We start from the raw sequence: 15,245 nt of genomic DNA on the forward strand, positions 1-15,245 counted from the left end.
ATAAAAGTGAGAAAATTCTATATGCTGGTCTCTCATTTATTTAGCAGCAAAATCTGCATTCCGCATTGGTTTCCATGAAGGGCACATATAAACAAATTACTGGTTAGCCGTGCAAAATGGAGATTTTGTAGGTGCAAGGTTATAAAAAGTTAGGCTTACAAAGGCAATCACTAGAAAATACACATGCTGCAGGGCCAATGACTTCCACTGAATACCACATGGTTGCACAGAAGGCAGTGGAAGAAAACAGAAATAGGAGCTGATTACCCATTAGACATGCAATTTATTTAAGCACAGTAAGCAAAAACATTTCTGGTACCACAATGGTGAATGCATGCTTTCAACACCCTATACTTATTACCTGATCTTTATCAGGTATGGAATGAATTGCAGTTATCAGGAGCAGTAATTAGGCACAGTAGCCCTTCGATCCATTTCTACAGACCAATAGTCCTGCTTTGTAGTTATCACCCAAATTGTTCTCTTTTTCTATTTTCACATTTCAGACATAATATCAAGAAAACCTTTCAAATTAAAATATTTAGGATTTTTTTTACAAGAATGCAAAAAAATGCAATATATTTAGGGTAGGACTACACAGGCGTTTTCTGCGACGGAAATAAGGTAAGTGAATGCATTGTCGGATGATGTTGCAGCATTGATCAGATGCAAAACAACTGTCGGATGCAGACACAGCAATGCTGCAACACCATCTGACAATGCATTCACTTACCTTATTTCCATCGCATGCGATTTGACGCCTGCGTTTTTAAGCAGCGCGTCAGATCGCACAGAAAACGCCCGTGTAGTCCTACCCTTAGAAGAAAGATAGGGGGAAAATTGCATGGAAGTGATTCTCTGACATCTAAGTTGGATGTTGAATCTTTCACTTGCTTAAAGGGCAACATTAAGGGGATTATTTACTATAATCTGAAAAATTCTAACAATTTTCTTAAAACCATTTTGACCAAACTTCTGTGCACATTTTTACTGTATTTATCAATGAATTTAATAAAAAAAAATGTGGTGCAGGAAAAGACTTGATAAAATCGTGAAAAAATCTGAATTTTTTGGATTATCTCCCAAAAACCACAAATTATTCAGATTACTGTTCGAAACTCAGTGCAGATCATATCTTCCAACTGTAAATAGGACATCTGACATTGACTGGTACATGACCTCTGCAGGTTTCAGATGGAGTACTTTTTTATTCAGACTTTTAAAATCATCGGGGTTTCATAAATCATGACAAATTCAAGGTTTTTTTTCTATGAAAACTTTTTTTCCCCTTTAAAACTCTGACCAGAATTTTTTTTTATGTGGCAATGATATATGTGGAGCTTTATAACTTATGGGAAATCACATTTTCCCATGGTGATGAAACTGAAAATACTTGCTTTTTAGATGCATTAAAATTGCTGCATCTAAAAGCCTTTACAGCTGGCAATCTAGCATAATTGCACGATAAAGCAACAATTTGAGGGGTTGGTATTGTAAAGGTGGCCATACACGGGCCGATAAAAGCTGCCGACAGACCGAGTCGGCAGCTTATTGGCCCGTGTATGGGGGCCCCCGACGGGCTTCCCCGATCGAGATCTGGCCGAAAGTCGGCCAGATCTCGATCGGATGGGGTTAAAAATCCCGTCGGATTGCGGCCGCATCTGTTCGTTGATGCGGTCCCGCGATCCGACCGCCCGTTTGCGAACGTGAAGGATCCGATCGTTGGGCCCTAGGGCCCACGATCGGATCAGCCCGATATTGCCCACCTCAAGGTGGGCATATCGGAGGGAGATCCGCTCGTTTGGCGACATCGCCAAACGAGCGGATCTATCCGTGTATGGCCACCTTTACTTGGGAGCGATTCACTACTGTGTCATTGTCAATAGGCAGAATTATGCAGAACCAGGAGATGATTTAAGGTGGCCATACACTATAAGATAAGCTCGTTTTGAGAGGTCGTCTAACAAGCGTTTTTTTCTCCCGATATGCCCACCAAAAGCAGGGCAATATCTGGCTAATCCGATCGTTGAGCCCTAGGGCCAAACGATCATATTATAAGGCCCCACACGCAGATAAGATGCCGAAACGGTCTAAAGGACCCGAATTGACAGTTTAAATATGTCTGTGTATGGCCACCCTAAGAATAAATTGGAATACCATCAACACCTCCCCCCCCCCCAAAATATCTTCCCCATCAGTGTTGGACTGCCCAAACAGGATACCATGAAAACTCCCAGTGGGCTCAGCTGCTTGTGGGCCCTCCTGATCCATTGTACCTTGTAAGCCTATATGTTGGCAGCAGTTCTGCTACTGACTGCAGTGTAGCTGCTTGGACACCCTTCCAGTTATGATATCCCACTGTGATGTGCTATAGTGAGGTCTGTGTATGTGCATAGTGTCAGTGTACTTACAATGCTATAGGAGAGCTGGGATACTGCAGAGGTATATGCACCCATTAAGGCTAGACAAAAAACTGCCTGGTCTCTTCTCTTTCAGTGATTATATGTTTTTCCCTAAGCTGATGGCAGGCTATGCAAGGCAAGGCAAGGTTTTTTGCAGAGTAGGTACATTTTTAAATTTCTGTCACTGTAATAAAATAATGTAATACCTCCCACCTGAGTGGCACAATGAATGTGCACTTTAAATGTTTTTGGTTACTGAGTACCCTCCATACATCTGTGAAATGTGCCAATTAGGAGGCGCAGAAGTTGTTTAATCCTATTTAAGTTCTGATGTAGGTTTGCATGTAAATACACATAGAAGTAGGTATTAGTGAGAGTATGCTTTAGTCAAAGAATAAAATTGTCCAATATGCATTAAATCCTTTATAATTCAGTCTGCAAAGCAATGTTGACTTAAGTGGTAAGAATAAACATTTAGTAGTAAGATTTTGTAATGGAGTTTTTGGGATGTAAGGCACATAAAATATACACTATGTGGCCAAATTTATTTGGACGGACTCTGTGGCCCAAAAGTATCGGGAAACCCCTTTTTAAAATACAATATTCTCAGTTGGAACACATTAGGAGCTGAGTTCCAAGCTGTCTCTGGAATGACAGTATAAGAGCTACTCGTCAGGAGCAGGGGCTTTTTATGGGCCAGCAGTCGCATACAATACTCTATACCAATCAAAGGCTGACGTTGCATAAAGGTTGTCTGATGAATGAGCCTGGGTTTGAAGGATGCTAAGAGAATTCTACCTGCCTGAATGTATAATGCTGAATTACAGTTTGAACACAAAAGGGTGCTGTATAAATTTCTCACTCCAAAAAGTATTAGGGTTCTTTTCAACAGAGTAGATGGCACCGTCAAGGCCACAACAAATCCAAGATCAGCATACAATAAAGATAACTCTGGAGAACCACAGCAAGTTTAGTGTGTTTATTCCATCACAACATGTTTCGGATAAACATACCCTTCATCAACTAAGTAGCACCTGATGAAGAATATGTTGATCCGAAAGGGTGGCCTATGGCAGTTAGAATAAGACTATAATAGTATACATTTAATATACGTTCAAACTGCACCACCACATTCTGTCTGAAAATCTGTTGCTGGTACGGGGCTTGGGGTCGGAAGCTGTCCAAACTGCTATGCTCCAATCATTCTGAAATTCCCCAACTGAAAACTGCTGGGGGATGCGAAACAAAGCTTTGTACAATTTTCAGACCATGTGTGGGCTCCAAATAATTGTCCCAACAATTTCTGTCAATTTCTGTCAGATAAAGATAATATCTTTGCATATATTGCTATCTTTCCATATCCATGAGTGATACTATTTCCGGGTAGGGTTGCCACCTGGCTGGTATTTTACCAGTCTGGCCAGTAAAAATGATGGTTGATACCTATGTTATTAATAGGGAAAAAAGATAAATATATAGGAAGGCCAGTATTTTCTTCCAGAAAAGGTGGCAACCCTATTTCCGGGACGTACGTAAGTACGATTGCTGCCTGTAAATTAATGGCCCGGACACTGTCTGATTTGTTACTTTTCCTACTTTAATTTCTCCAACTTAAATCGGAACAGTTCGTTTTAGATTGTTTCATTGAAATGAACGAGTGATATCCAAGCGTTCGTTCTCAACCTTCTCAAACCAAGCGACAAAATGTTCCCAGGTTTGTGACGTCAGTGAAAGAGATGTCACATTCATGCGCACAACCTCTCCTGAAGCCACAGAAACCGCCCTTATCAGATTTTTGCCTGAAAATCACTGAAAATCTTCCGAAATCTGGAAAACACATACAGAGTCGGATTGGAGCATTGGGGACCCACCTAGACTGCAACAAAAAGGGCCCTACTGGGCCTCCTCCCGACTTTTAATCTATGCCCCTCACGAGCATGCGCGAACAGCTCTGCACTAATCAGGGGAGCAGGTCTGGGCCAGCGGGGGCCCATGAGGGTATGGTTGCCAACTGGCCGGTATTTTAACGGCCTAGCTGGTAAAAATTATGCTTGATGCCAATGTCATTATTAGGAAAAAACGGCAAGAATATAGGAAGGGCGGTATTTTTTACAAGGGCCGGGGGGCCCACTGTTTTTTCCAGATGTCCTACCGGCCTAGTCCGACTCTGAACACATAAGAGTAATGGGAGACCAGGGGACAGAGCAGAAGATTTTGTAGGGGAGGGGGTTGTCACTCTGTTGTCGTACAATGAATAAAAACTACTTAAAGGTGGCCATAGATGCAAAGATCCGCTCGTTTGGAAACATCGCCAAACGAGCGGATCTTTCCCCGATATGCCCTTAACAAACATGGTTATATCGGGTGTAATCTGATCCGATTACGATGTGCCGTGGGCTCCGGCGGATCGGTCGGGTCTAAATCAAACCTGACCGATCGACCAAACGACCGATTTCCGCCGGACGAAAGATGGCGGCACATGCCACACACGATCCGAAAATCGTACGAACAGTGTCGGACTGGGACACCAGGGGCCCACCAAAAAACATTTGACCAGCGGCCCACCAAAAGTTTTTAGACCAGGGGCCCACCCTCAGTGCTATTTTCTTCCTCTCCTCACTCAACCTCTATTCTCCTAGTCTCTTTTCTTTACATACTATAATCTATTATTCCACCTATTTAGCCTCTTTGTTCGCATAGGGAATGGCCATGAAATAGGCCAAAAGTTTAGCATCATGAGGGCCCACTGACACCTGGGCCCACCGGGACATTTCCTGGTATCCCTGTGGGCCAGTCCGACATTGCGTACGAATCCTCGATTCGTATGATAGAATCTGTGGGTCTATGGCCACCTTTTAGGCAAAAGTTCAGTACCAGGGCCTCTGTGAGTTTACTTTCGCTTTATTTAGCAGATTTACAGACTTTGTGAGGTGTATCCCTCATATTTTATTTTTATTCTCTTAGGTGGCCTTGGTTACTAAGAATGTCGTCAAATAGACAATTTTTATTTATTTTCTGTGAAACCTTTGCTTCCTGTCATAATAATATACTTAAGATTTATTAAAAGTACAGCCACTGGCTGCCCCCAGCCTCTTACACAATCAAACGGGAAATGTCTGTGAGAAACTCATGGCGTGCAATGACATCAGTAGCTTGCGTGTTAAGGGCATAAGGGGCATTGAGAGTATTTCTCAATACAACTACCATTACACGATTGGTCAGCAGAAAGGGCGGGCTATACATCTAACCAATAGCGTGGCAGAGCCGCGAGAGGACTTGGCTCGGCAGTAGCCGGAAGCTCTCACTCTACCGGGTGACATTGCGGCGCTAGCTGGTGGGAAGGGAAAAAACCAGGGTGACCGTTCTCATTCACTGTCATACACGCTATTGGTGAGTGAGTGGCAGATATCTTTCTCTTCTGCTCTTCAGTAGAAGTTATTTGCGCGCCTGCGCCTCATTACTTGAGCAGAGGTTATTTCATAAGTGTTTTACCAGCTCTGCTTGAAATGCTGGGAGTTGTAGTCCTGCAACAATTGGAATGTTGAAGATTCCTTACCTCTAGCCTGTAGGGCTTGTTTGTGTATAGGTGTCATTATATTATAAGAGGAACTTGATGCTTCTCTAATAGACAGCCATATACAGAGCTGGTGGGTGTTTAGTTCAGGGATAGACCAACAGCATCAGTTCTGGGACCAATGACAAGTCTGACTGTGGTGTAAAAGCCTCTTTCAATTTCTATAACTGTTCTCAGGATTTGATATATTTGCATGGGATCTGATATCCAGAAACCCATCATTCAGAAGGCTTCCAGTAGAGCCCTGTTTAAATGGGTGGTTCACCATTAAGTGAACTTATAGTATTTTATAGAATTGCTAACTCGAAGCAACTTTTCAAGGGGCCCTCATTTTTTCTTTTCTTTAGTTTTTTAATTATTTGTCTTTTTCTTCAGACTCTTTACAGCTCTCAAATGGGGGTCACTGACCCCATGTAAAAAATGCTTTTAGTATGTTACAGAATGTCCAGTTCTTTACAACTGGTCTTAATTATTTATATATTATAGTTTTTGAGTTATTTGCCTTTTTCTTCTGACTCTTTCCACCTCTCAAATGGGGGTCACTGACCCCATGTAAAAAAAAAAATGCTTTTAGTATGTTACAAAATGTCCAATGCCTAGCAACTTTACAACTGGTCTTAATTATTTATATATTATCATTTTTGAGATATTTTTCTTTTGACTCTTTCCAGCTTTTAAATGGGGGTCACTGGCCCCATCTAAAAACAAATTCTCTGTAAGGTTACACATTTATTGTTATTGCTACTCCTCTTTCTATTCAGGCCTCTCCTATTCATAGTCCAGTCTCTCATTCAAATCAATGTATTGTTGCTAGGGTAATTTGGATCCTAGCAACCCGATTGTCGAAATTGCAAACTGGAGAGCTGCTGAATAAAAAACTAAATAACGCTAAAAGCACAAATAATTAAAAAATGAAAACCAATAGCCAATTGTCTCAGAATATCACTCTCTACATCATACTAACAGTTATCTCAAAGGTGAACAATCCCTTTAAGCAAACATTATTTTGTGCCGGATTTCCTTTTTCTCTGTAGTAATAAAACAGAACCTTGTACCTAATCATACTAAGATGTACTAACACATCCTATTGGCAAACCCGTCCTGTTGTTGTGTTATTAATCTTTAAATATTGTGATCCAAAGTATGGACCGATCCCATATTCAGATAACAACAGGTCCCAGGCAGGTATCTGAGAATGCATTCCAATGACACTTGACTTTAAACATCAACGAGTGATTATTTTTTTTATTTCCTTCTTTGCAGATTAGAAGAATCTTCATCCAGAATGGAAACCATTGTGCGCCGCTGTCCCTTTCTCTCCCGTGTTTCCCAGACTTTTCTGCAGAAAGCAGGCAAATCTTTGGTCACCTATGCTCAGAACTGCCCCGTGATGATGGGCACTAAGCCTTTGTCATGTGCTCAGCTGAGCACTTCGGCTGTTCATCAGCAAGAGACAAAGGAGACATCAGATTCCAAGAGTAAGTTAATCAGTTTCAGAAATTACTCGGTCCATTTACTTTGCCTTTTGCCAATGTCCGTTTTGAAGGGCATCTGAGGCCCCAGGAAATAACGTGTGTGTGTTCTGTAAGTGGCTAGGGTTGGTGTAGCTAATACATATATCAATTATAATATATCTTAAAGGGGTTGTTCACCTTTAAATTAACTTTTAGTATGATATAGAGAGTGATATTCTGAGACAATTTGCAATTGGTCTTTATTTTTTAATATTTGTGTTTTTTTTAGTTATAGGCAGCTCTCCAGTTTGCAAGTTTAGCAGTCTGGTTGCTAGGGTCCAAATCACCCTAGCAACCATGCACTGATCTGAATATAAGAGACTCGATTGTGAATAGGAGAGGCCTGAATAGAAAGATGAGTAATAAAAAGTGGCCATAATAATACATCTGTAGCCTTACAGATTATTTGTTTTGTAGATGAGGTCAGTGACCCCCATTTGAAAGCTGGAAAGAGTCAGAAGAAGAAGTCAAATAACTCAAAAACTATAATATATAAATAATGAAGACCAATTGCAAGGTTGCTAGAAATTTGACATTCTGTAACATACTAAAAGTTACCTTACAGCTGAACCACCCCTTTAAAGGAGAACTAAAGCTTAACTAAAGAAGAAGCTAGAAATGTTGTACATTATGTTTTGGGCTTCTGTACCAGCCCAAGGCAACCACAGCCCTTTAGCAGTAAAGATCTGTGTCTCCAAAGATGCCCCAGTAGCTGCCCATCTTCTTTTCTGCTGATTCACTGCACATGCTCTGTGCTGCTGTCACTTACTGAGCTTAGGGACCCACTCACAATATACAGTACACATAGAATATAAAAGTCTGATTAGTAATTAATACAGATAATTATTACATGGCAGTACAGAAACCAGTGCAATTAGCATCAGAATTTAATAATCAGCCCTGTAGCATCAGCTTATATTACAGACCAACCTCATTTTCTTCTGGATAATTAGTGACGACTCCTAAGCTTAGCTTCTCAACAGCTGCTCAGAGCCCACTGAGCATGTGAGTGTCACAGACACTTTCCAAGATGGTGACCCCCTGTGACAAGTTTGAAGTCCTGGATCATTGCTGCTATTGACAAGCTGAAACTTTAGGCTGGTGCAATAAGTTCAGTATATAAAATATGGCATTTGTAGCCATAATCATTTTTTAGGGTTTAGTTCTCCTTTAAGCAGCTGGGTACTCAAATCCCACCATGCTCTAGAGGTTGGTAGTTTAAAACTGTATGTATTTATATAATACCACTTATACATGCAGCACTGTGCACTGGAACAATATATAACAGAGTACAATCACAATAAATAAATACAAATGTATGTATGTTTATATAGCACGAATGTTGTTACATCCAAAATGAAGTGCTGAGTGTTAAAGAGATAAGATAAAGAAGGTCTCTGCCCTTCAGAGCTTACAATCTAAGTGGGAGATGTCTCTAGTTGTAGAAACGTAATCATTATTCTCTGCCCTAAAGCCAGTGTTCAGAAAATATACTCCTAATACCTAGGGGTAAGTCACCAAGAATTTCTGGGTTACGTGCATAAATGAACCCCGTTTTTTTAACCCAGTTTCACAGTGTTATTGTGAACTTAATTGTGTCTGTTCTACTGCAGTTCTACTGGGGTGCTGGTCCCCATGTACACAACTTCCTTTCATTCCTCATTTATGCCCATAAGTTAAACGTTCTCTGGCTTTCATAACCTGACATTTCGTGTTTAGGAATGTGTCCTCTAGTTGAGACAGTTTTCAGGACTAAGGTACAGATAATAATCACTTACACACTAAAAACAAAGGAAACATTTAAAATGTGGCCTAAATGGGCCAGAGCCCAGGTCTCTTTACTGTTTTGCATTTTGCTTTAGATTCTAAACAGATTTGCTGAACTTTTTCTAGCTTCTCCCATCTAATATTACCGTATGTATGAGTCGGGCACAACTTCGTTATGTACATAATAATGTATAATGAATGCATTGGGAAGACTCGTGGTATTTATATCAGGTGTCTGTTTGATTTAGTTGTAACTTGCCAGCCTTTGTGTTGGTTTTAACATGGCGCTATCATGTCAAAAGAAATGTGAGAGTCAGAATGGCATGTACTGTAAATATAATAACTTTTCTGCCTGTGGCAGGGAAGCGTGGTGGGTACTGCCAAAAGTCAGGACGACTATAAAACAGTAGAGAGGTTAAAGGATTCAGTTATACCAGTGGCCTATAAAGTTACATTTCATGTTGTTTGATTTTACACCAGTACAGGGCCCACTGGGAAAATTAGATTTCTTATACTGGCCCTGCCAAATGTATAAGCTATGTGTTGTGATTATTCTTTCCTTAAAGGGATCCTGTCATCAGAAAACATGTTTTTTCCAAAACGCATCAGTTAATAGTGCTACTCCAGCAGAATTCTGCACTGAAATCCATTTCTCAAAAGAGCAATCAGATCTTTTTATATTCAATTTTGAAATCTGACATGGGGCTAGACATTTTGTCAATTTCCCAGCTGCCCCAAGTCATGTGACTTGTGCCTGCACTTTAGGAGAGAAATGCTTTCTGGCAGGCTGCTGTTTTTCCTTCTCAATGTAACTGAACGAGTCTCAGTGGGACATGGGTTTTTACTATTGGGTGTTGTTCTTAGATCTACCAGGCAGCTGTTATCTTGTGTTAGGGAGCTGCTATCTGGTTACCTTCCCATTGTTCTTTTGTTTGGCTGCTGGGGGGGGAGGGAGGGGGTGATATCACTCCAACTTGCAGTACAGCAGTAAAGAGTGATTGAAGTTTATCAGAGCACAAATCACATGACTTGGGGCAGCTGGGAAATTGACAATATGTCTAGCCCCATGTCAGATTTCAAAATTGAATATAAAAAAATCTGTTTGCTCTTTTGAGAAATGGATTTCAGTGCAGAATTCTGCTGGAGCAGCATTATTAACTAATTCATTTTGAAAAAATATTTTTTTCCATGACAGTATCCCTTTAAGTAAGGCAACACAACATACAAAACTATCTTTTTATTCTTGTAAATATCTGTAGAAATAAGTCAAATCAACTGGACTTGCTGTGTCACACAACTGGCTTTCTCAATTTGATTTGAATTGAGAAAGCTAGTTGGATGCAGGGCCTGAACTAGGTACAGGTAGAGTAGAAGCCCTTGCCTAGGGTGCCAAAATACCTTGGCCCGGCCCTGGTTGGATGACCTTGTTGATTGAGAATCTTCACAAACATATTCTTCTCAATGTTCCCAGAGTATATGCCCTGGTCAGTTAATTACCCCATTGATGTGTGTATTGCCCCGCTTCCTGTGGTTACCTAAATATTTAGTGTTTGTGCCTGTGGATAAGTGCACGGAACACTACACTAAGGGGGTTATTTATCGAAATCCGAAATTTTCTGTTTCTGAAAACCATATACATCCAACCATATCCGCACACACTTTCCCCCATATTCATCAATACATTTTCATGAAAGTTTCTTGTTGGGGGAAAAAGACTCGATAATATTGTGAAAAAATCCAAATCATCAGGTTTTTTTTTCGGCTTTGTTGCCAAAAAATGTTACTTTTTTTTGGACTTGACACCCAAAACCACAAAATCTTCGGATTCCAGCGTAGATCAGGATATCATCAAAATGTCAACAGGACATCCGACAATGGGGCAAATTTACTAACCTCTGAAAATTCACCAGCGATGGCTTCCCTCACAGCGCAACACTTCGCCAAGCGTAGATTCGCCAGGACAATGCTAATTCACTAAAATCCGAAGTTGCATCCAGGACGCCGAACGCTTGTGAAGTTGCGCTAGCATTACTGTGCCAAGCAAAGCGAAGTTACGCTAGCATTGACTTATTTGCATACGGTGGGAAGTTCAAGTTAAATGGACGTATATGTTGCAGCAAATACATTACACTACACGACCTTAATAAAGAAAATAAAGTTGTTATAATGCCCTACACATGATAGTTGTGCCATATGTTAGGAAATGTAGGGGGGAAGCCGGTTAGCCCAAAAATATTTTACGCTCTTTTGCAGCCTATCACCCTGAAAAAAGGAAAAGACGCTAGCGTTTTTTGAGGAAGTCCTATCAACTCTATTGAATTTCGCCTTGTCTGAGCTTGCGAAGGCAAGTCTGGCGCAAGAGGTAACGTTCAGTAAAATCTGCATCTTGGTGAATTTGCGTAGTTACGTCCATTCGACAGTGTGCAAATTCGCTTGGCGTTAGGGAGCGAAGTACAGCTAGAGTCTATCTCCTTCGCTAGTGAAGTTACGCCAGCGACCGTTAGTAAATCGTCGAAGTTGCGAAATGACGCCACGCTGGCAAATTTTCGCCAGCGTTAGTCACTTCGCCCTTTAGTAAATTTGCCCCATTGACTTCTACATGAACTCGGCAGGTCTGAGTTGGAGTACAGGGTTATGGAAGATAGCGCATAGTACAAGTTGATCCAGGGACTGGTCTGATCTTGGAGTCAGGAAGGAATTGTTTCCCCCTCTGAGGCAAATTGGAGAGGGTTTAAATGGTTTTTTTTTCCTCTGGATCAACTGGCAGTTAGGCAGGTTATATATAGACTTAAAAGATTGAATTGATGGACATGTGTCTTTTTTTCAAACTAACTTACTATGTAACCTCCTAAGTGTCCTTCACTGCATATAAAAGAATTGATGCTCCTTCCATGGGAGTAGTAAGTTCTGTTTCTTGGGTGCGGCAGTACCCTTCAGCAGTTCAGATTCAGAATTGGAAAGGGCATCTCCTCAGATCAGAATGGGCTTTCCAGCGGTATAATCACTAAGGCGTTTGTGTTTAAACATGATTTCTGGCAAAGAACACACAGTCTCAATTACCCTCACAGTCTGGCTGCGATCACTTCTGTTCCTCCCATGTTTTATGTTCAGGTATTTGGCTTTTCATGTGCTTTACAGCCGACAGCTTTTCTAACATTTCCTCTTGAGATGTTTTTGTGTTGACTTATAATAAACACACCAAAACGAAATAGGTTTTATTACATCTCCTATTTAACCTGATGTATTTCTTGTCATGCACACACACACATTGACATGCACATTGTGTGCAAGGTGAATGGAGTTTTTTTTCCAATTGTCCCTGAAACTCTTGTGAAACTAGAGCAAAGGGAAAAATCCCAGGAGTGACTATTCTGAGCAAGGTGCGTCTGAAATCGAGATAATCGAGTCAGAATAGCTTGAAAATGATCACAAAGGTCTCTTTCCATTCACTCCTCACGTGTCTGGTAGCTGATCAAATAGTTCTCAGTCACTGTATGCCACAAAGCATCAATGTTGTAAGAGACTGGTTCAAAAGAGATAGGTGTCGATACAAAACAGCGCAGAGGTACTGCTGCAAAAGTGCCTTTATTAACACGACATGTTTCGAGCACCAAGGCTCTTTATCAAGTGTATATAAGCCAAACCAGTGTACATCATTAAATACAATAAACCCCACCCACCATCCATCTGATTGGTCACTTCAACAAGTGCTGAAAGGGTTTGCAGCTTAGCTGCTTTAAGTCAATCAGTCATTAGGAATCCCAGGTGATGAAACCAAAGTCCATGGTTTGTTAACTCCAAGTGAAATAATAAAGTCTTAAGTCGCTGTGTCGTTTCTTTGTGAGGACTGTAAAATGAATAAGAACTATTTACAAATGAGCACCAGCACTGCTACTTAAAGCCTGCTGGAGACAACATTAATCGGAACATAATTTACAAGGTTGAACATACTAACAATTATTTACACAATGTAGCCATAAAGTGAAAATGCTGCCAAGCAATTAAATGTAGCTATGAAAAGTTACTATGGTATCTTACCAAACAGGAGAATCAATTCAAAATTCAATGGCAGCTTTATCTGTTAAGGGAAAGGGAACAAGGTTAATAAATTATAATACACAAAAGCCATGAATATCTTGTAAATTATATCCTTATAAACGGTGAGTAGTGATGTCATCAGTTATAAACGGTGAGTAGTGATGTAATTTCTGTCACATGACTCACTAAAATTTGTGTATTATAATTAATAAAGTACCCCCAGTTGTAAAATATGAGGATATTATAAGTTACCTCGGAGTTCCATGACCTGTATAAAAACACTCGGCCTTCGGCCTCGTGTTTTTATATGGTCATGAAACTCCTCGGTAACTTATAATATCCTTATATTTTACAAGAGGGGGTACTTTATTCACTATATATTCTACAGGAAACACACCATATTCCATTGGTCGTTCAGGCCTAATGGTTCCAAAGCATTTAGTTTTTTTATCCAAATGGCTTCTTTTTGTAGAAGTAACTTCTTTTTATCCCCTCCTCTTTGGGGTTCTTGGATAACCTCCAGGACCAACCATTTTAATTGTGACAGATTATGCCTAGCGAGGTTGAAATGGCGAGAAACAGGGGTATCAGTGTAGGTATTAGGCTTAAAGTTCTTGATGTCACCTCTATGTTCTTTAATCCTGGCCTTAATTTGTCGTTTTGTTTGGCCAACATATACCTTTCCGCAAGGGCATTTTAACATGTACACAACACCCACCGTGTTACAAGTTGATTCTCCTGTTTGTCCTCACAAAGAAACGACACAGCGACTTAAGACTTTATTATTTCACTTGGAGTTAACAAACCATGGACTTTGGTTTCATCACCTGGGATTCCTAATGACTGATTGACTTAAAGCAGCTAAGCTGCAAACCCTTTCAGCACTTGCTGAAGTGACCAATCAGATGGATGGTGGGTGGGGTTTATTGTATTTAATGATGTACACTGGTTTGGCTTATATACACTTGATAAAGAGCCTTGGTGCTCGAAACATGTCGTGTTAATAAAGGCACTTTTGCAGCAGTACCTCTGCGCTGTTTTGTATCGACACCTATCTCTTTTGAACCACTATTACTGGCTTTGGATGGAAGCAAGGTGCGGCGATACTTAAATCAAATGAAGGAGGAATAAGTACCAGTATCTTTACAATTTACGTTGTAAGAGACTGCACTACAGCAGATTTGCAACAATGTAGAAATTTGGATCACATTGGGAAAATAAATATGTCATTTTGATATAAGCTTCTATATGTGAATTCTAGACTTTTGTAACCAAATGAATGAGTTAGCGTAGGAAAGGTGAATACAGTTACATACTACTGTGGATTATCAGCTCTTGTGGTAGAGTCCTGCGCTGGTCCATTTTTTGGGACCCGACCCGTACCTGCAACCTGCAATCTGCAACCCGGCATTCTTACCCGCTTGGACCCGCTACCCGACCCTACCGGCAAGTACCTTATCCGCAACCCGGACCCGCAGACCATCAAGAATCAGGAAGTGCTGTCATTGTAATCCGGAAGTGACATCATCGGAAGTAGACGTGATCAGGAAAAAAGGAGTAAAACAGGAAGTGCTGTCATTGTAAACCGGAAGTGACATCATCGGAAGTAGACGTGACCAGAAGAAAGGAGTGAATATCGATATTTAGAAGACCCGCAGCCCGACCCACAACCTGCAGAACCGCCGTCCCGCGGGTATACCCGCACCTGGAACTTCTAAACGCAACCCACAGGGTACCGCAGGTTTTTGCGGGTTACCCGCGGGTACCCGACCCGCTGCAGGACTCTATCTTGTGGACCTTCTGTTTCTGTGTCAATGTTATGTGCCTTCATAGACAGTGCTTTGGAATAAAAATTGTCTACTAAATAATATAGTGACTAATGTACCCCCTATTGTAAAATATAAGGATATTATAAGCCACCGAGGAATTCCATAACCATTTATTCAAGTC

At 40.8% G+C, this 15,245-nt stretch overlaps 1 protein-coding gene across 1 annotated transcript in view; it reads left to right on the forward strand.

The window, feature by feature from the left end:
- Positions 1-5,782: 5,782 nt before the first annotated feature.
- alas1.S (5'-aminolevulinate synthase 1) overlaps positions 5,783-15,245 on the forward strand; it is a 28,375-nt gene continuing 18,912 nt past the window's right edge. Inside the window, 2 exon segments of the mRNA NM_001092582.1 lie at positions 5,783-5,792; positions 7,240-7,454. Of these exon segments, the coding sequence (NP_001086051.1) occupies positions 7,262-7,454 (193 nt within the window). The 5' untranslated portion in view covers positions 5,783-5,792; positions 7,240-7,261.

The sequence above is a fragment of the Xenopus laevis genome, chromosome 4S, assembly GCF_017654675.1.
Source record: "Xenopus laevis strain J_2021 chromosome 4S, Xenopus_laevis_v10.1, whole genome shotgun sequence".
Classification (NCBI taxonomy): Eukaryota; Metazoa; Chordata; class Amphibia; order Anura; family Pipidae; genus Xenopus; species Xenopus laevis.